This window comes from Phodopus roborovskii, unplaced genomic scaffold (assembly GCF_943737965.1).
Source record: "Phodopus roborovskii unplaced genomic scaffold, PHOROB, whole genome shotgun sequence".
Lineage (NCBI taxonomy): Eukaryota > Metazoa > Chordata > Mammalia > Rodentia > Cricetidae > Phodopus > Phodopus roborovskii.
The window spans coordinates 7,787,447-7,813,388 of NW_026126515.1; the positions used below are offsets into that span (position 1 = coordinate 7,787,447).

Below are 25,942 nucleotides of genomic sequence, written 5' to 3' on the forward strand. Positions count from 1 at the left end.
CAGCAACACTGTAAGCACAGCTCTCATTCCCTGGGAAGACAGCGAGCTTGGAAGGGACCAGCATTCTTTCCCTGGACCCAAGACCCTGCATAGCTCCTGGCATGCAGAAAGTTCAGAGAATCTGAACATGGGACAGGCACCAAACAAAAATGCTCCCCCGTTTTCCCAGTAAGGACCAGCCAAAGAAGTCTGGCCAGCTTACGTCTATAAAGTTTACTGACAGTATACTAATTTTAGTTTCATATGCATATTTTAAATCTCATGATGTAAGACAATAAGTATTTTAGCCAGAACCTCAAACTTGTGGAAGTCCTCCTGCCTCCACCTCCTGAGGGCTGCGATTACTGGCATGAGTCATCATGTATGGACTTCTTTGTTGTTGTTAGTACTTTTATTACATCTGTTTATTGTTGTGTGTGCCACCATGGTTTGTGTGCAGAGGTCAGAGGACAAACCTGTAGGAGTCAGTCCTCTTCGTAGGTCCTGAGGGACCAGCACAAATTCTCAAGCATGGCAGCAAGGTGCCTTTTACATCTGCAGCCCGTGTGTGTGTGTGTGTGTGTGTGTGTGTGTGTGTGTGTGTGTGTGTAAGCCAAGGCCAACCTCAGGATTTCTGCAGCTTGTCTGCCTCAGCCTCTCAGGATCTTCCATTACAGGTGTGAGTCACTGTATTCAACTTATTTTTGTTTTGAGGTAGGGTCTCACACATCCCTGGTTTTCCTCCACTTCCCAAATTCTGGGATTATGGGCATGGGCCTGAAAAATACTGTTGTTTTTTTTTTTTTTTTTTAAGCTTTTCTATGTAAATTTTGAGAGGTATTCCTGAGTTTACCCTCAGTATCTTAACCTTGGACCTTTGGCAGCCTTCTAGCCACACAGATGGTAGATGGTGCTTCATAGGTGTTCACTGTCTGCCCTACCTTTTCAGTCCGGTTGAGTGTGTGGACCACTCTTCCTAACCATTGTTTCCCGCCCCACCCCCCCAGGTATTCAACTTATCTAGGTAATATGTTGCTTTTGACTCCCCAACAGTTTCAATTTAAATTCACTAAAGTTGGGTTAAATTTCTTGGCTTGCTTGTTGATGTGTGCAGGTGGCCAGCTTTGATTGCAGTCTTCAGACAATGCCATTGATTTCTAGTTAAATCTCTCTCTCTTTTTTTTTTCCTAGTTAAATCTTAAGTGATTGACAGCCTTTAATCCCAGAACTCAGGAGGCAGAGGCAGGTGGATCTCTTGAGTTCAAGGCCAGTCTGGTCTCTAGGGAGTTGGAGGACAACAAGACTCTGCCTCAAAATTTAAAAAAAAGGGAGGGGACTGGCATAATATCATCTCTAATAGTCAAGTAACAATAGTTACTTGACTATTAACCAACTCCTTTTTCTAAAGGACTGAAGCTCCCTGCCTTACATTTGAGCCTGTGAACCGGTCATTAAGTTCTTCAGGGAGTTTGTGTTGAGTACAGTCATTGTACTGGGAACTGGGGACCAACCCAAGGCCCCTGTTCTAGCATCTTGCACATTACAAAGAAGCCAAGGAGCAAACTGAGATAGTGAAACAGTTGTAAAGAGTGACAGTAGGATCTCTAATGGGGACAGAGGGTGAGGGGCTCTGGGAAGGCTGTGCGAAGAAGTGGCTTTCAAGGTAAGTTGGGGCCCAGGTAAGAACTCTGGGGAACCGGCATTCCATGCAGAGGAAACATGAAGTGTTTTAGGAAAAAAAACTGTCGCTTTGCAAGCCAGTGAAAGCAACCATGCCAAGTGTGGCACCAAACACAGTCTCAGCTGCTCCAGAGGCGGAAGCAGAAGGATTGCTTGAACTTGGGAGTTCAAGGCTGCCTTGGAGTTTGAGTGTCCTATAAACCAAGGATAGCCCCCTCCCCCACTTTCAAAACTGTATTTATGTACTTGGAGAGGGGGGGTTGTGCACATGCATGCCTGGTGCTTATGGAGGCCAGAACAGGGCCTCAGAGCCTCGGGAGCTGGGGTTCTTTGTGGGTGCTAGGAATTGAACTTGGGTCCTCTACAAGAACAGTATGTGCTTTTACCCACTGAGTTGTCTCTCCAGCTGCTCCTACCTCATTAATTAATTAATTTATGCATGCTTTGGAGTCAAGTTCTCCACATAAAGCCTTGGTTGACCTGGGACTTGATGTGTAGACCAGGCTAGCTTCAAACTTGGAGGTCTTCCTGCTTCTGCCTTCCAAGTTCTGGTAGCATCAAAGGTGTTCACTACCGGCCCTGTACTCTTTTTAAAGGAGTGTTAGTTGGGGAACTGGAGTGTAGCCTGCTGGTAGAATAAACATTTAGCATGGGTCTGGTCTGTGTTCAGTCCCCAGCACAGAAAAGAAAGGCAGTGTGGCATCCCAGCCTAGAAGAGGAGACCGAGTGTGAGATAGCCTGCCAGCACCTCCCTGGATCTGACAGGGAGCAAGTGAGGAGTCCTGGCATGGGGTTCCTGCTCACCAGAGGGCCTGCTGCAGGCTCGGAGGGGAAAGTCCCCACGGAGCAGGGCAGAGGCATAACTGATGGGTTGTTCTGTCTGGGACCACCTCCAGATCTTTTATCTTGGAGAATGAGGCTGCTTGTTGAATCCTGGGGGACCCAGGGCTGGTATAAGGACAGAGCCTAGGAGTAGGAAGAAGTCAGGATCTGAAGCAGCTTGCAGGCCAGTGACAAGCCAGCTGGCTGACCTTGGACAGACTCAAGTCCCCGTCCTCAATTTCCCTGTCAGCAGATCCTGTTAAAGTCGAGCCACTGGAGAATGGGCAGAACAGCTCATGAATCCTCTCTCAGAGTTTGGTGAAGTCAGAATGTGGTTGGTCTGATTCAGTGACAGAGTCCAAGACGCCTGTTTAAACTGACTCAGAACCGTATCTGGACAGTTTCATAGGTGTAGCTATCTTTTGAGTCATTTAGTAAAATGTGGCTAATACATACATAGTTCCTTCCACTGAGCCATGCACACAGTGTGTGTAATTTAGTGCCCCGTATATAAGCGCCTCGAAATAAACAGTTAATCCTTCTGTTATTATTCTTGACCAGAGGAAGCCATTGAAGATTTCTGGGCTGGGAAGTAGGTCTCCTCTTAGCAGAAGAATTCTGGCATGATAGGAAGGAAGGACCTGGAAGCCAAGGGTTTCTGAGGAAAGAGGTGGGGTGGGCTGAGGTAACGGGTACCAGCTCCTTAGAGCTAGGCTAGAAGGGAGGAGAATGGCAGAGGGTTAAAAAGTGCTGGAGAGAGGTGAAAGGGTGTGCAAGAAACATGGGAGGCCGAATGGTGGGAGCAGGGTGGGGAAGAGAGGAAATGTTTGAAATAGATGAACTTTTGAACACACCGAATGAATCATTTCAGAGATGCTGGAGTCCAGGACCTGGCTCTGAGTTTTAGGTACGATGAGATCCAGGGCTGTGGATCTCCAAGTGTGTGCCCTGGCCCACTTGGTTTCCTTAGAAATGCAAATTTAGGGGCCTGCCCCCGGACTGAACATCACATGAGAGACACAAGACCGACAGTTGCTCGGCCCTCTGGGTTGCCACGCCCAGCCCCCTCGCCCAGCTCGGCGCCTCACTGATTACGGCAGGGCTAGGAAAAGTGCTGGAGGGGAGAGGGTGAAGGAAGCAGGGACACCCATCAGTTCCGAAGTGCACTTGCCTTGGTTAAAAGTGTGGCACATATCCCTGTCCTGGTGCCGGCACAGTGTCAAGAGCCTCGTGTGCATATCATGAAGACTTCAAGAAACAGGGTGGGTGGCCCAGGAGGATGGCTGAGGTGGCAGTGGCTCCTTATGTAAGAAAGCAGAGTGACAGGTCCTGGGCTAGGGAAAAAAATTCAGTCTCTTAGCCAATCCTTTTCATACATATATATGCACATATGTGTGTGTATATGTGTATATGCACTCTATATAGTCACACGCGCACACACACGCACACGCACACGCGCGCGCGCACACACACACGTACACTGCATACCTCAGAATCCCGTGTGATCAAGTCTATAACTAGATAGATCTAAAAGTGGTGTTAAATAAAAAATGTGAAAACGCTGGTTATACTAAAACAGCATTTATTTATTTTTAGGACAGGGTCTCTACATAGTCCTGGCTGTCCTGGAACTTGCTACATAGTATAGGCTGCCTGCAGACTCACCGAGATCCACCTGTCTCTGCCTCCAAAGTTCTGGGATTAAAGGAGAGCTCCACCACACTGCCTGAAGTAGCAGTTTAATTGGGGGTGTTCTCCTCTCTTCCTTTCTTGGTGGCACATTAAAAGTGCATATTATTATCTTAGAGATGAAGTGTTCCTACCAGGTAGAAGTGAGTGACAGCCTCTGCAGAGAAAAAGGAGATGAAATGCAGTCGTCTTTCTTAGCTCAGAGGGTGGTGATGAATATGTGGTCCCACAGGTGAAACCCAGAAGATGGACCAGTGGTGGTGATGGGTATATGTGGTCCCCCAGGAAGATCCCAGAGGAGGACCAGAAGGGTACCACAGCTCCTGTGGCAACTGGCTGGGTACTGTTGTCCTTTGGGAATTCTCTGTGGCCTCCTCAAGCTTTTGAGTTCATTTACATTCATCCTTAACTCAGCAGAGAGTTAGGTGCTGGGCACTATTCTTGTAAATGAAGGAAGTGCCAGATGTGGTGACTGACACTTGAAAGTGTGTAGTACTTGGGAGGCAGGATGGTAGCATTGCCTTACAGGCCAGCCTGGGCTATGGAGTGACTTTGAGGCTACTTTGGCTAAAGATAACGCAGGAGGAGATGGGTTAAGGATGTAGTCCAGTCATTATCGTGCCAACCTAGCTTGCATGAAGCCCTGAGTTTGAACCCTAGTATTCACATATACCGTGTGTGGTGGTGAAACTTGTAACTTCAGCATCTGGAAGGTGGAGGTGGGAGGGTGAAAAGTTCAAGGTCATCAGCACACAGCAAGTTTAAGGCCAGCTTGTTTGTAATAAATGAGACGCTGTCTCAAAATAATGGAGAGGTGTCTATTGACAGTAAGGACACAGTTCAGATGGAGAACAACACAGCAGAGTTCTGACTGAGAGACTGTCAGTTGCTGCTGATGGAAAGGCAGGAAGGCATCCCCTAGAAAACCACACAGACAGACCCAGAATTGGGAAAAGATATGGTGGAGTTTGGGGTGGAAGGAGCTGAGGGTTCTGGGTTTCATGAGTTCAGTATTGGTGATTCAGGTTTACTGGAGCCTCCAGGGCAGAGTAGACCCTATACTAGCCAGAGTCCCCAGACCTAAAGGGCTCTGCCCTGGAGGTTGAGATTTTTTTCTTTATACTTAAGGTAGGGTGCTGTCCTCTCTTCTAAGAGTTTGCTGAGAGGGTCAAACGTAGGACCTTGGGCCTGCAAGGTGAGGCCTCTATCACAGAGCTATACCTTGGCCCACAGAAATTCTTAAATTTGAGTAAGGTATCATCTCAGTAATTTTTGTTGTCTTTGCCCCCACCCACAGGGTTTCCTTTGGCTGTCCTGGAACTTGCTCTGTAGGCCTTGAACTCAGATCCACCTGCCTCTGCTGGGATTAAAGACATTTGCTACCACTGCCTAGCTAATTTTAAAGACTATAATAGAAACGTGTGTTTTCTTTGTAAACATTTATATGAAATTTTGAATATTGTGTATGAGCCCTTATACCATAGCACACATGTAGAGGTTAGAAATACCATGGGTCCTGCCTGGGGCCCTACTTAAGTTCTCAGGCTTGGACACAAACACCTTTACACACTGAGCTATCTTGCTGGCCTTAGAAATACAAAATGTCTAAGGAAAAGTAAGAGCTGACCCTACCCATTTTCCTTGTCCAAAGTTAACACCACACAGATACACATAAACACACACACAAAAACAACACCCCCCCAAAAAAAAAAACCCAAACCATCCAGCACATTCTTGGTTGCTAATATTAATGACTTCATACCTGGATTTAGCAATTTTGACTTTTTTTTTTTTTTTAAGATTCTTCTGTAGTCCAGGCTGGTTCTGAACTCTTGCCTCGTTCCTCAGCCCTGAATTATAGGTATGTGCAATTCTAGTTGACAACCATCCCCCGCCCCACTTGCAGTTCAGTAGAAAATGAAGGATAGGAAGCATGCTTCAGGTACTCGTGTTTGGGGCTTACTATGTAGCCTGTGCTGGCCACGAACTCCTTCCCAATCCTCCTGCAGTGACCAGCTCAGTTGACTTATTTAATCTGTGTTGTGAGATTTATTTTTGATCATTTTGTTTTGAGATAATTACAGATCACATGAAGCTGTAAGCGAGGTTGGACGTGTTTCTCACCCAGCTTCACCTATGTAAATTCTTGCTCAGCCTGGAAATAGGTACAGGTAGAGTTTGCAGGTTGCAGTTTGAGTGGTGTGGGGGCTGAGTGGGGCGGGGCAGGGAAGGGCGGGGTGGGGATGCAAACGTGCATGAAAGGGTGTTCACTTGCTTATCTTGGTCTGTGCTGATACTGTCCCTTCAGAGCCATCATTCCTTCCTCACTGTCCATTCATCCGTTGTCCATCTGTTGTTCAGCCCAGCGTTTGCTAGCATTCTTCAGACAGCCAGGTTCCTCTTGGTGCAGACCTGGGAGGGATTCTTGGTGGCCAGGTGACTGCAGAGCAGGTTTCAATCGGGAAACACTCCCTCAGCATACTCTTCCAGGAAAGCTATTTTTAGCCCATGCCTCTATCTATCTCTTGCATTATCTTCATTCTTCTGTGTCCCCAGCCTCCTGAGGTTCTTCTGGACAAGTGTGTCTTCCTCCTCTGGCTCCTGCTTTGGAAAGTGCCATGGGAGCCGATTGTGTAAGAATGCGGGTGGTGCTCCCTCAGTTTTTGAATGAAGTGTCAGGTTGGAAAACCAGTCTCCTTGGCATGACAAGGAGTATAGAGGAGCATGCCGTGTGAGGATGAGAAGTCCGGAGGCCCTCGGCGTGGAAGCTGCAGCAGCACACAGGCCCAGGCCAGACCATTTGTCTCAGGATAGGGCATTGCAAGTTATGTGATGGAGTAATGTGGACACATAGGAGTGAAGTCATCTAGCGGTGGCTGAGGTTGAGGACACTGAACCTCAGAGAGTGAAAGGGCAGGTCTCTGTCCTCCAGGACTGAGACGAATGAGAGCTCAGTCCTTCAGGGCAGCTGCTCACCACGGCCTCTGACGTCAGCTGGAGCCTCGGGACAATTTGAGCTTAACAGCTCCTGTGCCTGAGCCTAGATGGGGCTGCTGGCTTGCCTGCAGCTGTGGGGACAGCTGGTGTGGCTTCCCCCGGGATTCCCTTCTCAGGGTGGCCTAGGATCAAAGAGACTACCTCTCTGCCTCAGGGTCACACCGAATTCTAGCTCAGCTCCGACCGTGCCTTCCTGTCCCTCAGGCACAAAAGTGAGCTGAGGCCCAGCCGTCCACAGATTATAGCCTTTGGGTGGACAGCCTCAATGTGGTACTGACAAGCTAGAGGCTAGCTAGTGTCCTCTACATGTACTCCAGCAGATCTGCCTGGAGTTTGCCAGCCTGCCTGGATGCCAGACTGAGTGCCAGATGCTCCACTCAGTCCTGGTGTGCTGGATTCATCCAACTTTGAGATGGAAACTATACTGTTGTAGATGAGGGAACTGAGACTCAGGAAAGTTAGGTGACTCAATTTGTCAGAAGTGGAGTCTGCCTGTGTCTGCAGGGGACAGACTTCCAGGTTGGGACCTGAGCTTGTGCTAGCTGCCGTCTAATAATGTCTTACTCACTAACTTGGTCACACCTGAGTTGGAGTGTGCTTGCCCACAACTGTGCACGCTCACTGGTGCCCCCTTCCTGTGCTGAGATCTCCTGGTCTCTCCCCTTGAGAACAATGATGAATTAATCTCATCACTTCATCAAGGAGGCACTTAGAGAAATTACAAGGCGAGGCCATCAGCCTGGCTTTGCTGGCAGCTGGCCGCCAGGCCCATAAAACAAATTGAAAGGAACAAAATAAATAAGTGAAATTAGAAATCCACACAGGCACTTGTGTGTGTTTGCATGCATGTGCACATGCACACCCCGAAAGGTCAGGAGTGATGTCCCACACTTGCTGTTAGCACTCTTGCCTTAGGAAGCTCTCTAGTCCTGTCATCATGTCTTAGGAAGACAGCAGGGCCAAAACCACATGTGCTATTGACTCCCCCCCACCCCCGCCCCCGCCCCCATTCTGAGCAATAACCTGTGGCTCACCCTCTCTCAAGGGTGGCTGGCTGCAATACAGCTGAGAACCAAGCTTAGACGTCTGCACCGTACAGCTCTCATGAGCAGGTCACCTGGGTACAATTCCCAGGCTGCTTCTGCTGGAGTTGTGCTCTCCCTTCTCCCTTGTAAAAACTTAGAACAAACAAACATACAAACCAGACTCTCACTGTCTAGCGTATCTCATTCTGGACTTTGTGATTTTCCTAAAGTCTCAGCCTCCCGAGGTTCATCGCTGAATTCTTGGTCATTTAGTGGTTAAGTGTGCTTTAGGAACCTACTGTGTTTGAGCCAGGTGTTTGGGCAAGAGGAACGGGCCTGCATGGAGGAAATAGACAGGACATGGATGGTGGAGCATGGGGTGGTCGGCAGAGAAGCAGCACCTCCCCAGTGGGATCTGGATTGGCGGCTGAAGGCCTGGGCCAGAGGGCACCTGGACTTGCCTCGTTTGTCAGCGCTAGGAACTGGTCGTTAAGCCCAGTGCTGGCAGCGGGAGGGCTCAGGCTGTGGATGGTGTGAAGATGGTTGGGTGGGGTAGGGAACAGGCTGCAGAGCCTCTTGGACAACACACACAGGACAGATGCATTTGCTGGGCCAGTGTTTTCCTCTCTCGTTTATTATCTTTGGTAATATCAGGTGTAGTGACTCAATATCTGCAGTCCAAGACTGAGGAGGCCAAGGGAGGACTCCTGAGTTTGAGGCCAGCCTGGGCTACTTAGTGAGATCCTGTCTCAAAAATTAAAAATGACCAGAAAAACAAAAACCGTTGCAATTATTGCCAGACCCCAATTGACTTCCTATGAGGTTACACCAGTGAGTTTTCTAAGAAATGACATTGGAGGGACTGGCGAGAAGGCTCAGTGGGGAAAGATGCTGCTATGCCTGATGAGCTGAGCTTGAGCCTTAGGATCTACATGTTAGAAGAGCGAACCAACTCCCAAGAAGATGTCCTCCGGTCTCCAAACGAACACTATGGGCACTCCAGACCCACACATGCGCAGTGCACACTTACATACACAAAGAAAGAAAGAAAGAAAGAAAGAAAGAAAGAAAGAAAGAAAGGAAGGAAGGAAGGAAGGAAGGAAGGAAGGAATAGCACTGATCAGAAGAAATGAGGGGTGTAATGACAGGAGCGGTCTCTGGGGTCCCTTGGCTTGAGCTCTGGGGAATGCGCACTATGGGAACTTGGGCCCAAAAGTGACAGTGTTTCCGAGCCCTTTGTCATTGGTGGCCCATGGGAGCACTGAGTGTTTCCATGTCCCACACCAGGAGGCTGGGGCATGGGATGCCCTGGGACATTGACCTCCCCTTCTGGCCACCAGGCCACCTCAGCTGCTGGGTTAGAAACAGAAGCTTGTCTTGGTGGGAGAGGCACTTTCTAATTTCTTCAAGTTCCTTCTGAGGTACAGGGGAGCAGGTATAGGGGTTCTGGGCCTGGGGTAGCTCATTTTGGCTTCCCAACTCTCCGTTTCTTGGTCTGTGAATTGAGCACTGATAGGTCAGCTCAGAGTTAGGGTAAGGGTCAAGAGAGCTGATTCAGAGGCGGCACATAGTAGGTTACAATAGACCCTGGCTGTTATTACTGAGTGGGTAGCAGCAGAGCAAGGGCAGGGCCCCAGCTTTTCCCTGGCCCTCTGGGAAGCGATGAAGGCCTGGTGCCTTTTGTTGCTTTTTTTCTGGTACCAGGCTTGTAGGCACACAGCCCACATTTGTTAAATAGGGGTTGAAAAGACAGGGGACTCAGGGTAGACACTGTCCCTGATTCAGGAAGGCAGCCCGGCTTTCACAATGCAGATGGCTTTATAAAATAAATACTGCAGGTGCTGAAGTGGTTTATTGTTTGGTTTTAATAGTTGGAGATGATCTGGCCATGTAGCCCACATTACCCTCAAACTGTTGAGTATCTTGCTTCAGCATCTCCGGTGCTGGGACTAATTGAATGGGCCGCTGTACTTGCGCAGTAGTTCCTTTATTTTTGTTCACTGCTGACCTGTGAGACAGACTGTGCACCTGTGGCCCAGGCTGCCCTCAACTTCTTGTTCTGTAGGAAAGATGACCTTGAATTTCTAATCCCCCTGCCTCTACCTCCAGGTGCTAGGATCCCACGTGTGTACCACCAGGTCTGGTTTACGTGCTGCTGGGGGTAGGTAGCACCCAAGACTTTGTGCACACTGAGCAAACACTAATCAACCGAGCTACATTCCAGCCCCATTTTGTTTCTAAGACGTGTACTTGAACTTTATTTGTAGACAAAAAATGACCTTAACTCCCGATCTTCCTGCCTCCAGCTAACCTCCCAGGTGCTAAGATTGCAGAGCCCGTGAGATGCCTCAGTGGGTAAAGGCAGTTTGCTGGCAAGCCTGATGACCTAAATTCAGTCCCATGAGCCTCATGGAGAAACTGCCTTCTGCCTAGAAAGTTGTCCTCTGACCTCCATACACACTGGCACTCATTAATTCCCTCACTCCCACTAATATAATGCATGTACACACAAATAAATAAATAGTCGTAATAAAAATACAATGTCAGGAACACACACTGCCATGCCTAACCTGGGCTACAACGTGTCTTTTTTTTTTCCTTAAATTTATACCTGTCTGTCTCTATTTTGAGGTAAGGTCTCATTGTGAAGCGGTGGCTGTCCTGGAACTCGTTATGTGCAATAAGCTGGCCTCAAACTCAAAAGAGAGCTGCCTGCCTCTGTAGGGATTAAAAGCTTGCACCACCACACCCAGCTTAGGCTACAGTTTTTAAAGTGATTGTCCACATAAGGTTTTGTTTGACCCTTCCCTTAGGATCCAACAACCTTTTGCAGATGAGGAAAGTAAGGCTGGGTGACAGGAAAGAGATGTCCTCAAGGCAGGGGAGCTAGATGGCTTAACCTCCAGTGGGAGTAGAGTCCAAGCCCAGCCATAGTTTTCCTGGGCTCTTCTAGTTACAGTGCAGGCTGGAGGCTGGAGGAGCTGGGGTGGTTTGTGTTGATGTTTAGCTTCTCGAGCCAGCTGTTCTGGAGTAAAATGCTGCCTCAGCATATTTGGATATCATCCTCCCCCACCCCATCCTGACTGTTCCAGAACCCTGAGTGACCATGCTCAAAAGAATTGTGTTTTTTTTTTTTTTTTTTTTTTTTTTTTTTCCTCCACAGGTGGCTGCTTGGCTCACAAGCTGGAAATGGCATGGGAGAGAGTTTGAGGTGTCAGGGACGGCCACTTTGAGTTCCTGCTTCTAGTAGCTGTTCCCTGTGCCGCCCAGGGTGGGACAATTCAGCACTAGCCACTTAATGCCCAGTCAGTCTGATGGGTTGGGGTCCGGGATGGACAACAGGCCCCTGGCTATCCTCTCTCTGTTTCAGGAAACATCGAGTACAGCTGTCCGGCCACCAATGAGTGTGAGATCACCAAACGGAGACGCAAGTCCTGTCAGGCCTGTCGCTTCATGAAATGCCTCAAAGTGGGGATGCTGAAGGAAGGTAAGAGGCCCACAGCCAGCTGCCAGGGTTTGTCTTGGTGGGGAGTGTCAGGCCTGTGTAAAGATACCTACAGGCCTAGGGCCTGTATGTGCGTGCGCCCTTGTATCATGGCTGCCACACTGTAGCCTGCTGGGCTTCTCTTCTTGAAAAGATGTGGACTAGTAAGGTGTTAATCAGGAGGTCCCAGGGATCCTTTGGGACTCCAGATCCTATTTGGAGCGTCAGCTATTAGCTTGTCACCCTGGGAAGTTCTCATTTGGACTAGGACCCCCACCCACTCCCCCATCTTGGCAGGTGGACTAGAACTCCCAGTGGGTGGGTAATGGCACACTTCTTGCTTCTAGTGGAGTTCAGGACATGTCTCTTGCATGGTGTTTCCCCACACCTGTTTCTCTTCCATCTTCGCTTCTGGCTTCCTTCCTGTTGCTTTTTCCTCTGTAGTCATTTGGTACGTTAGGTTTCCATTCGGAGCAATAGTCAGAAGTCACAAGTGCCAACTGAGCTGTATTTAGTTTCACCAAAAGGTGTGCCCTTTTTTAAAAAATTGGCTAGCCATTTAGCATTTAATTTTTATGTTTCTTTTTGTGTGTATGTGTAAGTTCCTGCATGTTTATATGTGCATACCTGGTGCCCTTGGCTGCAGAAGAGGGAATTTGGTCCCCTGGAAGCAGTTGTAGGTGGTGCAGAAACTGAACTTGGGTCCTAGATTGAGTTAACTAAAGCAGAGTGATGTTAAGATTGTGGCATCTTATGTGTCTTTTTCACTTTAAGAGGATGGGGCTCGTTGTGTGGAAGGCTGCTGTAGGGCCCTTCCTCACCTTCTGTGTGGATCTGCCTGGTTTGCATCTCACTCAGTAACATTCTGGGAATGGGATGCCTGCATGCGTGACTGTGTTGTGATTGTGTATACACACACCACTGCGTGTGCATGTATGATGCCTCAGAGCCAGTGCAAATTCCTACAGATCAGCTTCTGAGCTTTGATCCTCCCCAACATGGAAGGAAATAGGAAGAGTTTATGAGGATGAGGAGCAGGATGAGCAAAGAGGAGGTGCAGTCTTTCCTGGGAAGGGCACGATGGAGTTGCTGGTCTCCCAAGCCCAGCTCAGCCTTCAGCAGGCCCAGGTGTTGGTGTAGTTTCTTTCCCACCAGGTTCTGCCTATCTTCAGCCCCGAATAAGCACACAGAGACATACATTAATTTATAAAACTGTTGGCTGATGGCTAGGGCTACTTACTGGCTAGCTCTGTCTTCATTATCAACCCATTTCTTTAAATCTATGTATTTCCATATGGTCTTGGCTTACTAGAGAATGCCCAGGCCTGTTGCTCCTTTTGCAGCTCATGGTGTCTCTCCCCAGCCTTCTTCTCTTGTCCTAGCCCTGCCTGTTTTTCTGCCTGTCCAATCAGTATTTTATTCATCAACCAATAAGAGAAACACATATACAGAAGGACATCCCCATTACCCAGGGGCTTTCCCCGCCCCTCCTGTGTATTCACTGGAGAAGTGTCTGTCTCTGAGATGTTTGCCTGTGAGAGAGCTTGGACGGAGCTTCTGGTGTTATGGAAAATTCCTCTCCTCACCTGGGCTCAGTTAGCATTCACACCTATGAAGCAGCTCTCAGGGCGGCTTCCAGGGACCTTTTGGGTCTGTAGCACACTGGGCCTTAAAGTCTTGTCTTAGTTACAGGGTTGTTGCTGTGATGAAACATCATGACCAAAGGCAATGTGGGGACGAAAGGATTTATTCAGTCTACACTTTCACATCACTGTTCATCACTGAGGGAAGTCAGGACAAGAACCTGGAAGCAGGAGCTTAGCTGAGGCCACGGAGAGGTGCGGCTTGCTTGCTCACTGTGGCTTGCTCAGCCTGCTTTCTTATAGAACGTAGGACCACCAGCTCAGGGATGGCACCACCTACTAGGGGCTGAGCCGTCCACCCATCAATCACTAATTAAGAAAATGCCCTACAGGCTTGCCTACAGCCCTATTTAATGGAGACATTTTCTTAATTGAGGCCATCCAAGTGGGAGCTTCTGCATGATGATCCCCAAAGTTGCCTCACCTCCAGGAGTGAGTTCTCCCACATCACCAGGGCACATCTTACCTCATCCCCAGTGCTGGCAGGCCTGTATCTGAAAAGGAGAAACCTACAGGAAACCTCCCGAGTGTGGGTGAAGCCGGGCTCCTGGCTCAGTGGGCGTCCCCATAGAGCTCTGTGTACTGGCATCAGAAGCTCTGTGGGGACCAGCCTCCGGGGAGGAGCAGGCCTTCTGCAAGAGTCTGGGTCCCTGCCAGGTAGAGCTCTTGGCAGCTGTCCTGGCTCCTGCTTTTGTTTGGGTGTCCCTCTTTGCCCTGTGTGCAATGTTTGGTCCCTAGAGCCACCCCCCCACACACACACACACTCTAGCCTCTGACTTGATCCTGAAAACAAACGCCACACTTCTTTGTGTGCTTCCTGTGTTAGGGTCTCGCAGTCAGCTGGGCGACAGGGGTTCCTGAGTGTTACACGGAAAAGGGGTGTGAATGCCACTCCTTTCCTCTCCACCATCTATCTGCATGTCAGTACCTCACTTCCCCCCCTCTACCCAGCTGCTCAAGTAACCTTCTCTTAGTAAAATAGTCTATGCCACTGATCCAAGATTTAGGAGCTCCAGCCATTACTACGGGTATGAAGTCAGATGTGTGGTGTCCTCTGTCTCATGATCAAAGCCTGTCAGAGTGGATGGAGTTGGATCCCGTTTTCCATGTGGCTTCCTTTGCCTCTGTCCTGTCTATCTTGGGATGACTAGAGCCACCAGTGACTGAAGGCAATATCTCAGCATCTTTATTTATGCAGGTCTACTGTATGACAATTCACATTTTAGTCGTCTTTTTCCTATGTGCAAAATTGAATGTAAGACCTGACATGGGTCCTCATACTTAATGCTCCCTGGACCTCCTTTCTTCATCTCCCTTGAGACCTGCTGTCCGCCATCAGCTAATGTGAGGATCCAGTGGGATAAGTGTGACATTACCTTGGTGTTCAGCAGCCTTCTGACAGTATTCAGCTAGTGTTGCTCAGGTTCACACTCATCTTTCCTACAGCTGCCCACTGAGTCCAGTGAGGCAGTCTGGGCCCATTGATCTCCTTCCTGGATTTACTGGTGGGGCTTCAAGGGGATGGCGTTACCTTAGGTTGATCCTCTCCGAGTTCTGGAATCAGAATGGGTTAAGACAGTCCCCGGCATCTCAGGTGTGGACTGGCTGATTCAGTTTCCAGACTAGAAAGCCTGCCTGCTGCATCTGTATACCCCCCCTTTCAGTTCAGCTCTGGGACCTGAACACTTCTCTCTGGCCAGCTTGTCCCGACTCACTTCACCTCCTCCTCTCATGACTCACCCTCGCTCCAGCCACTCCTGCTGGCCCCTTCATGCTCAGCCCTGCCTGCCTCTCTTCCCAAGTGTTTTCTGAAAGATATTTGATTTCAGTGAGAGCTGGGCTGATGGCCATGCAATATGCTTTCACTCCCTTCGAGCATGTTGGAAAAGCAAAAAGCTTCTCTGGGGATTCTGGGTAATTGGGTTAGTGGCCAGCACACATTAGGAAATTAAAAGGGGGCCCTGATCAGGTTCCTGCTGCATGGGATCTAATGGGTTTGTATTTATAGAATGCTCTGCCTCTAGCCCATGCCAGAAATACCACTTTCCTGGTTTTATGAATGAAGGAAGAGAAATTCTTTTGCTTTTCCAAAATACATTAATGTTTTGAAACAAACCAACTCTCCAGCATGTCAGAGAATAGCACTGATCTGCTTTCTAGTCTACACATGTGTGCCCTACCCTCCCATCTTGATAGCTCACAAGATCTTTCCCAAAGCCTCCTGGACACTCAGATGCAATGACCTGTGGCTGGACAAGTGGTGATTGAATACAGACAACTGCTTCCAGCTGTGTTGACTTCTTTTTATGGTTCACTCCAGGCATTTGACAGCAAGAGCATTGGATCACAGGTTCAGCCCATCTGGTCAGACCCTTGCTTGACCATTTAGCAGCTCCCTCGGAAAGCTACTTAAACCTTCATAAACTTCACTTCCCTCCTGGAAAATGAGAATCATAGTAATGGTCACTGTCATCTTGTGTTCCCCATCTCCAGGGATGTCTCTGGGACTTCTACCATGATGTCTGATGTTGATTATTGATTAGAGATAGTCTTCATGTAATAGCATTGATTTTGTTTTGTTTTTAGCTGGTAGGTAACTGCATTTATGGGGCACGGTGCGATGCTTTGCTTTATATATTATGGAAGTCAATCAAGTTAACGGACACACTTATCATATCACCAGTTTATTTGTTTTGTCTGCGGTGAGAACATTAAAATTCTGTATTAGCAGTCTGGACGTCCACAGTGCATCATTGTGCTCCCTGGGGGCCCAGGCAGTACGGTGGGGAGACTAAGCTTTCCCAGCTCATGGGGCTCCCCTTTCCTGAACCCCTAAAGGTGATTTTCCTTCTGTGATCTGGAAAGCAGCCATCTGGGGTCCCCCATAGCCTGTCTGTCTATACTTAGTTACTGATCTTGCCTGCGTACTCTCTTGAAAATGAAAACAGTAACAGTGAGAAGTTTCAGGTAATTAGTTGTAGATCTGGGATCAAACTCAGGGCCACACAGATAATAGACAAGTGCTCTACCTATCTGAGCTACAGCCCTAGCCTTCTGTCCTTTGGTCTCACTAAGACTCTTGAGCAGGCTTTCAACTCTGAATCTCTCTGTCCCAGCTTCCCAAATAGCAGAGATGCCACCAGGCTGGCCCACGTGGAAGTGTTTTTTGTTTTTGTTTGTTTGTTTGTTTGTTTTAACTCAGCTACAGTCCCTTGTGGTGGTTTCTTGATTTCTCTTTATTCAGAATGTAGTAGTTCAAAGGTGTCTGGCTGTTCAGAACAGGGCGGCAGCTCTACCATCTTAGCCTGTGACCTACTAGACCCAGGACCCCAGTTCACAGTTAGCCGGGACAAGGGGTCTTTTCATTCACAGGCTTTCGGTAGAGCCTAAACACACGGACACCACGCTCAGTGAAAGAGGCTGAGAGTTGGCATTTGAACTAGAGACTACTAAATCCCTTTCTACCAGTGCCGGGTGGCATTTGGGCATTGGGCTCTTGCTGTCATAGGAGAACCATGCTTATGCTTGTTTCCCAGATGTGCATTCGGGAGAGTTATTAGCATCCCAGGAGAAGGGTCAGGATCTTGTGTCCTCAGCTCCAGGGTGTGTGTGTGTGTGTGTGTGTGTGTGTGTGTGTGTGTGTAGTGTGTGTGTGTATAGGTATCAGTGCCCAAGCTAGAAGAGGAGACTGGCTATCCTGCTCCATCACGCTAGGCAAGTCTTCAGTCTACCCCATACAGTGCTGGGTTAGAAGCTTTTGACATGAATGCTGAATATTCAGCTTCTTTGAGCCCAGGCCCTCATATCGGACCAGCTAAGTGCTCCTGACCACTGAGCCGTCACTCCGGTCTCAGCACCCAAATGTATATGGATGGCCCCGTGGTTAAGCCCAGGACTTCACGTGTGCAGATTTCAATGATTTAGTTTTTAAAACAAGTATTTATTTTAGTTTTAATTATATGTATGTAGGAGGGGCAGGGTATGTTCATGTGAGCACAGTCGCCCATGGAGGTCAGAAGGTGACATTAGATCCCCTGGAGCTAGAATTAAAGGAGGAGCCACTATGACGTGGCTACCGGGAACTGAACCTGGGACCTTTGGAAGAGTCAGCACTCATGACAGCAGAGCCATCTCCCTCCAGCCTGATCCCTGGGGGGAGGAGGTTATGTTGAACTCTCCTTTCCTTTTTAGATTTTTGTTGGTTTTGTTTTGTTTTTCTTGAGATAGATTCTTGCTGCGTAGTGATGGCTGACCTCAAACTTGAGGCTTCCCTACTTCGTTAGCCCTGAGTGCTCTGTTTTTGTTTGTTTATTTTGTTTTGGTTTTTTGAGACAGGGTTTCACTGTGTTGCCCTGGCTGTCCTGGCCCTCACTCTGTAGACCAGGCTGGCCTAGAACTCACAGAGATCTGAGTGAGTGCTGGGATTAAAGGCATGCACCATGTCCTTGGTGAGAGTTGGGAATTTTAAGCATCTATCACCACACCTGCATCCTTTTTCTTTGTTTTCTTGAGGCAGGGTCTCACTGTTGAGCATTGCTCCATATTCCTCTCCACAGACAACACTGGTCCAAGGACGCATCATCATTTATGGACCATGACAGCGACCCCTCTGCAGCCAGAGGATCTCACTATAGTACTGTCTGCCCCCAAACTCTATATGTAGACCAGGCGGGCCTGGAACTCAGATATCCACCTGTCCCTGCCTTCTAAGTGTTGGGTTTATTGGTATGTGCCACCTCACCCAGCTGAGAAGTCTTTTAAAAGCCACAACGAGAGTCTTGTCATTTTGTTTTCTATCTTCTTGAAGTTCTCCATGGCACTTAGAGAAATGCTGAAACATCTGACCACAGGGTTTAAGTCTGCTCTAAGATCCCAACATCATCTCCACCCTGTCCTGTCTGTGCTCCTCTCCATCCAGCATCATCTCCACCCTGTCCTGCCTGTGCTCCTCTCCATCCTGCTCCAGCATCATCTCCACCCTGTCCTATCTGTGCTCCTCTCCATCCAGCTCCAGCATCATCTCCACCCTGTCCTGCCTGTGCTCTTCTCCATCCAGCTCCAGCATCGTCTCCACCCTGTCCTGCCTGTGCTCCTCTCCATCCTGTTCCAGCATCATCTCCACCCTGTCCTGTCTGTGCTCCTCTCCATCCTGCTCCAGCATCATCTCCACCCTGTCCTGTCTGTGCTCCTCTCCATCCAGCTCCAGCATCATCTCCACCCTGTCCTGCCTGTGCTCCTCTCCATCCTGCTCCAGCATCATCTCCACCCTGTCCTTCCTGTGCTCCTCTCCATCCAGCTCCAGCATCATCAGCTTGCCTTTGGTCTCCAAGTATGGTAGGGATTCCAGCCAGTGCTCTCTCTCCGAGTGTGTTCCTGAGCAGCTACTCCTCCTTTCAGTCTCCATGTAGATGACAATTCCTCCATCACTTGCTATACCCCTCCCCCAAGACCTTGTCGTCGAACTTCTCCCACTCAAGAAATGACCTTGTTTATTTCTTTATGCACATGGCTTATTTTGTTTACTCTGCCATCTCCTCACACCCTCGTTTTTAATTCAAGAAGCAGGGTGGCAAATTTCCTTTGCGTCGGACTGTCAGCTCCAGGATGGTAGTGTGGCAATGCGCATGATTGAGAGGCCCCGGTGGAGTCGCTGAGACCAGCAGGCTGTGGTGGCGTGATTGATTAGCAGTGTCTCTGGAAGACAAGGAAATGGAAAGGAGTGCACAGGTGATGGGACCTGCCATGCTTGATCTGGCCCAGCTGTGCTTCGGTGACTTCCTAGGGCCACACAGCTAGGACATGACAGCTGGGTGGAGTCTAGGCTCCTTGTGGGAGGATGGCCCTATGCTCAGTATGTGTTCCTTGCCCGGGGGAAGCCGGCAGTCCCTCCCCAGCAAGAATGGAGTAGAGTAGGGCCTGGCTGGACTGACTTTTCCCTGTTGGGTGTAGGTAGCTTTAGACATTGGCCAGTGTCCTTAGTAGTGTGGTGCCATGGGCCAGGAGGGGCTGGAGGGGGGAGAAGAGTGACAGTAGACACTGCTTCGGTAGCCAGAAAACGGGGTTCCCCTTAGCGGTTCAGACACCCAGAGCTCGTGTAACACACAGTTGGCAGGAACCTGGGTTATAAGGTAGAGGGGAGATGTGTGTGTTTTCCACCAGGAGGTGGCTCCTCCCCCCAACCCCCAACCTTTCCCTCTCTATCACTAGGCATACTGGTTGGTTTTTGTCAACTTGACACAAGCCTAGACATATCTGGGAAGCGGGAATCTTAATTGAGAAAAATGTCTCCATCATACTGATCTGTAGGCAAGTCTATGGGTGTATTGTTTCATTATTTACGCAGAAGCACCCAGGCCCCTGTGAGGGGTGCCATCCCTGGTCTGGGTGCTCTAAGAAACAGGCTGCAGTCTATGAGGAGCAAGACGGTAAGCAGCATTCCTCCATGGTCTCTGCTTCAAGTCCCTGCCTTGACTTCATTCCCTGGCCTCCGCCTTTGATGGACTATCATCTGTGAGCCAAATAAACCCTTTCCTCCCTAAGATGCTATATTAGTTATAGTGCTTATCACAGCAGTAGAAAGCAAGCTGATTCCAGGGTGACCTTCAACCCATACTTCCCCCCTGGGAAGAATGCTCAGAACAAAGAACTATATCATCAAGACCCAGACCCAGCATACAGCCACCGAAGAGCTTTGAAAAGATACTCACTTACTAGGTGGTGGTATGCATCTTTAATTCCAGCGCTTGGGAGGAAGAGGCAGGTGGATCTCTGAGTTCTAGGCCAGCCTGGACTACAGAGCTGGTTCTAGACAGCCAAGACTACACAAAGAATCCCTCCCTGTCTTAACGTATGTGTCTCAATCCTGAATACCTTAGCAAGGTCAACAGGGATCTTTCCTGGCCTTAGCCTAGGACGGGAGTGGGGGAAAGAGTCTGGCCTCAAGGCTCTTCCTCCCCCTTGCCCTTGGTAAACCTCTTGGGCAGAGGGACACATGATAGTGGAGGGCGGCACCAGGACAGACCTTGCTTCAGCTAGTTATTTTTAGTGCAAATGAAGGAAACTTAAACTGGCTGTCACCCCAGTACAGTCAGCTATTTTTGCTTTGAAAGACTGGGATCCCATCCAGCCTTGGGGGTGGGGATTGCAAATGAGAGGCAAGGGGGGAGATGTTGAGACATGGGAAGTATTGCTTTTCTATGAATAAAGACTCAGAGGTCCAATGGATGGCGTCATTGGTGTCCATTCACTCAGTGCCTGACCAGGCGCTCAGAGGTGCCTGCAGTGGATAGCAGAGGCCAGCAGGTGGGGGCATGGCTTTGAGATGCTCCCCTCTTCTCCATGAAGCCTCTGTACCTTCTCCTGGACCCTAAGCAGGGTCTCCGCAGGCCCCTGCCTGCCAGTCCAATGTGATAAGGCTGGTGAAGGATGGAGCAGGTGTGAATTAGCCAAGGCCAAAGGCTCTGTCCTTGGGCTGGACAGAGGTAGCTACTGGGCTCTGTTGCTGCCATGCCTGGCAGTTTGAAATTTATTTTATTTTGAGATGGGGCCCCACACTGTAGATAAGGCCGACCTGAAACTCAGTCTATAGCCTAAGCTAACCTGAAACTCAGGTTGACCCTTCTGCCTGAGACCTTCAAGTGCTGGGATTGCAAGCGTGAAAGTCCTCTGCCTGCTACAAATGGGACCCAGCGCATACTAGCTGGAGCATAGCTGCCTTTTTGTGTCTGACTTATTTCAGTCTGAGTAACTGAGTAACATACGGCGTGTACAGGCCACATATGTTCACCCATGGCCTCGGAGGTTGCTCCCATGAGCTGTGCTGTAGTGAGCACTGTTGTATTTTCATCTTCAGCTCTCCGTTGGGGTGAAAACCGAGGAGTATAGGATTTCTGGTGATTCTGGGTAGTTTTTTGAGTTACTGACACATACAGCATTCTACACCTCCCTCAGAATTTCCTAGCAGTTCCTAAACTTTTCATTTTGAGGTCATTAAATTACAGTTGTGAGAAAATACAGGAGGATTCCATGGACGCTTACCCCAGTTTCCCCATCACAACCAAGACGCTGACAAAGCACCCGTTAGGATAAGGTGTTTTTAGTGGTAGTGTTAGCATTTATTTTACACATACTCTTTTCCACCAGAGGTTTTTCCTGAGTAGACAGAGAATTAAATGAGCTGTTAGCTTTGTGAAGTAGGCACTGTCACCCCATCTTAGAGTCCCAAGAAGTGGAGGTTCAGAGAGGTGAAGATCCTTACCCAGTGCCACTCTGGTAGCTGGGTGTAGTTTGGTGTACCCAGCTCTGCTCTAGCCTAGTGCTCATCCCCTCTGCTTATGCTAGGGAGTTATCACACTTACCCAGGCATCTAGCACTGGCCAAAACTCAAGGAGCCTGTCTGCCCAGGGCTATGAATTTCATTGACTTTGGATCTTTTTTACATTCATGAGATACTGTCTAAGCATTAAATTTCTCTGTACATCTGAATGGGTTAAACAGTATCCATCAGTAGTTCAAACAGGGGCCATGTGTTTGTTATTTAGTATTTGGAGATCTGCAGTGATTTCCATACTAGCTTTATTAATACCTTGTTGTATTAAAAAGTCTCAATGATAGGATCTGATAATCTCAAGACAGTGATTATAAGTTAATTAGTGTTTTAATTGCACTTCCTGAATGTGCTTTTTGGGTATTTTGTTAATGTGAGTATACAAACAATAGGCATTCTTGTTTCAAGACTCCCTTCTCTCTCTCTCCCCAGTTGGTGTTTGGAAGTCACATCCCAATTCAGCAGCAATTGTCTGTCCCTCGTATCAGTCATTGGAGATGACTTTTACTGCCGGACCCTCTGGTAGCCAGTAGCTTAAAGCATCAGCAAATGAAGTTGCTTTCTATCTTTTCTGTCCCATGTAGCCCAGACTAGCCTCAAGCTTGGTTATGTAGCTGAGGATGACGTTGAACTGTTGTTAGTCCTCCTGCCTCTGCTTCCCAAGTGCTGGCTTTCTCTTCCTAGCAAGAAGCCTGGGATAACTATTGCTTCAGGTATTCTCTTGGGGTTTCTCTGTATGTTTTCAGTGGCCTGGGTAGCTGCTTCATGGCTGGCAGCAAGGTGGTCCATGGAGAGGAAGCACAGTCCCATGTCCTCCACTCCAAATGATCATTAGCAAATCCTGACCAGTGTGAGGCAGAGCTGGAGGGAGTATAGAGCACACTGCCCTGAGGAGCCAGATGCATGATGGGAGTAAGCCTGTGGTGGCTCTGCGTGTGGCATGTGAAGTGCATCTCCTGGCCTGTTGGATCTGCTTTGCAACACCCCCACCTCAAGGTCTTTGCAATTTCAGGGAAGCCGGACTCCAGCAGAGTGGGTATGACCACTGCCTCCTCCCAAGCCCAAGGATGACACTGGAGATAGAAAGACTTCCTCCAAGTGTAGATCAACATGAACATGACTACTGGGTTTCCTGGGCTACAGGTCACAGGCTTCAAAGGTTTGGGGTTAGATGACAGTTTACATACAATGAGGACAGACCCATTTGGCACTGCTCTTTGGTGTGCAGTCCTTAATTGGTTCCAACCAGAGAAGCTGGCGCGACAGTTGATACCCTCTGGAGCCACTGACTGCCTGGCTATGGAACAGCTGGAGGGGAAGTGCAAAGGAGAGTTTGAGTACTTGAGATGTGTCCTGGAAGGTCAGTCCTTGGATGGCGAAGGAGCTTGGGTACCGACTCTGACCTGGCAAACAGCCAGTCCCTCAACCTGTTTTCCTTATTTGTTAAATGAGGGAATAGCTGCCAGTCCTCATGCTGTGGGTTAAACGCTGTAATATATATAGAAAGCCTTCTGTGAACCATGCTGATAACATTGTTGATGTGACTTACCAGGAAATGTTTTCCTAAGCACCTGCTGCCTACCAGGCTCCATGCCAGAACCCAAAGTGGGCCACACACAGCCCCTGGCCTTAAGGGACACATAGCCAGCAGGGAAGGACCTGGTGCTGTGAAGAAACACCTGGTGTATGTTTCGGGGTAGTGTTCTTATTCATCGGGTCTTTTTTGAAAACCTACCAAGGTCTTCAGCCAAGTCTGGGAACATTCCAGAAGGAACAGCAGAGGTGTCAGCTCTAGCTGACCTTAGGGTTAGGTGGGTCGGGGGAAGAGGAGAGTCCCTTGGAGTGGCTTCTGGAGAAAAGAGGTGGGGAAAGGGGGTTACCCTCCCCCTTTTGGACTCAAGAATGAGAGAGCGAATCACTGTCCTCCATGAATGCAGTAGGGTTCCACTCTAGGTTGTGTTGGCTTCAAGGGGCAGCCTGAGCTTAGTTCAGGTGGGAGAACAGTAAGCAGGGGTTTCCTGTCTAGTTCTGTCTGTACCTCTGTTAGAGGGGATTTCAAGAGTGAGACACAAGTGAGCTGCAGTCAGCACCTGTAGCGTTTGGTCTGTGCTGGGGTGGGGGACTTGTAGGGCTGGGTCTGTGCTGGGGTGGGGAGACATGTAGGGTTGGGTCTATGCTGGAGGGAGAGGCTGAGCTGTTTCCTGTGTCCCCTAAGGGCCAGGATGATGATGGAGGTAGAATCTGGAGCAGGTCTAGCAGAGTACTTCTGGAGCAGTGCCCACAGGCTCTGCATCTCAGCTCATCTTGGTAAGATGTTTATTTGGGGACTGGGAGTACAGCTTGGTTAGTAGAGTTCTTGTCTGGCATGCACAAAGCTCTGGGTTCAAACCCAGGTATTGCATAAACTGCTCATGGTGTCACATGCCTATAATCCCAGCACTGGAGAAGGAGAGGCAGGAGAATCAGACCTTTAGGAACTTGCTTGGTTACTCAGCAATTTGGAGGCAAGCCGGAGGAGGTACATGAGACTGTCTGGGGTGGGGATGGAGGGGTGAGGGAGAAGCTTATTTGTTTCTTCTGCCTGGGGCCCGAGAAATTTGCTCGTCTAACAGTCCCCAGGTGATGATGATGTTACTGATCTGTGGACCACAGTTTGAGAAGACCACCTGTCTCATTTCAGTGAACACTAGCTGTCCTGTGAATGCTGGTCACATCCTATGACCTCAGTTCTGCCCCAGAGCTTTGACCACCAGGGGCCTCAGCCCTGGCCTACCCGAGAGGCTAGCAAAAGCATCATAGCATTCTGCTGCTGACTGGGAAGTAGATTACCCAGACCAAGCCTCCAGTGCCCGAAGAGTGCCAGCAGATTGAGCTAACACAGCCAACAGCAATTTAAACCCTGCCTTCCTCCACTCTCACCCCACAGCTTCCTGCATGCATGTCCTCTGCTCAGGTTTTGCTCCTAGAGAAATTGGCACAGATGTGTTCTGTTGCAACCATTTGGCCATCTAAACAGAGGTCAGGGGTTGTCCGACCTGTCCACGGACCAGGCTTAGAAAGTTAACAGGTCCCAGGGTGCTCAGGAACATGGAATGTGTAACAGGATGTTGTGTCGTGGGGCTGCCCATGTGTTCTGTATCCTTCTTCCTTCCCATTGAATAGGCCTGTGTCACAGACTCATCTTCTCATCTCTGGGGGTGATAACCCAGACCAGTGGGAGTGCAGTGCTGCACGCCAGCCAACAAGATGACCCTCCAAATGCAAATTACCATTAAGCGGAAGTCCGGAAGGATGCTGAGTCCCCCTTGCCCGCTGTGGTGTTCACTACAGCCTTGTGTAGCACCCGATACAGAAGTTCCCGTGTGATATTAAAAGAATTGTTAATGAGCTGAGCATGTAGCTGTGTCATCCAGTGCTTGCCTAGTATGGTGTGTGTATGTCCAAGGTGGTGGCCTATAGTATCTACCTTGGGAGGCTAAAGCTGGAGTCCAAAGTTCAAGGCTAGTTTTGGAGGTCATCAGAGACTAGGCGTGGCTGAGGAGTAACTGGCTCCATAAGAAACAGTTCCCTCTTGCTTGGCTAGGCTCCTGCCTCCATAGCTCCAGCACCTCCTTAACCTCTTCTCCCCCTCCCCAGAGGATGTGGGCTGCAGCCTTTTATTGAAACTGGGTGTGGGTGTGTGGGTGTTTTCCCAACTCATTAGCCCCAAGGCATTGTCCCACCCCTCAATCATTCAATTGCTCTCATTCTCCAGGCAACTTCTCTCTTCCCTTGGACTGTTTGTGTATAGCTACTTGTGTATACTATTGAAGAAGTAGCCCGAGGCATGAATGGGATGTAAATCACCCTTCTATCAGGTGGCCATTTTGGCTTTCTCTTCTGCAGGCTGTCCTGGGCAGGTTAAGACTGCTGACAAAGGCTTCTTGTCTCATTCTTCTGATCTGCAAGCCTTCCTGAAAGGAAGGGCAGGACTCGAGCTGGGGTACTCTCGCCTTTAGGGGAAAGAACAGGAGCTGAACTGTAGAACTTAGAAGCTGGGGTACTCTTACCTTTAGGGCAAAGAACAGGAGCTGAACTGTAGAACTTAGAAGCTGGGGTACTCTTACCTTTAGGGCAAAGAACAGGAGCTGAACTGTAGAAGAACTTAGAAGCTGAGGCAGTAGCCCGCTTCCTTTTCCATGATCTGTCTTCATCCGCCTTTTTACTTTTGAGGCAGTCTCCTGTAGCCCAGGCTGGCCGTAATTTCCGTGTTGCTGACCATGGACTTCTGATCCTTCTGTCTTCACCCTAGTGCTGG

The 25,942-nt window shown here is 49.0% G+C and overlaps 1 protein-coding gene across 3 annotated transcripts in view; it reads left to right on the forward strand.

The window, feature by feature from the left end:
- The window catches only part of Esrrb (estrogen related receptor beta), a 151,594-nt gene that overhangs the window by 112,265 nt on the left and 13,387 nt on the right, over nt 1-25,942 (forward strand). For all 3 annotated transcript variants that reach the window (XM_051196387.1, XM_051196386.1, XM_051196385.1), the window contains exon 3: nt 11,563-11,679. In XM_051196387.1, the coding sequence (XP_051052344.1) occupies nt 11,563-11,679 (117 nt within the window). The remainder of the gene's footprint in view (nt 1-11,562; nt 11,680-25,942) is intronic.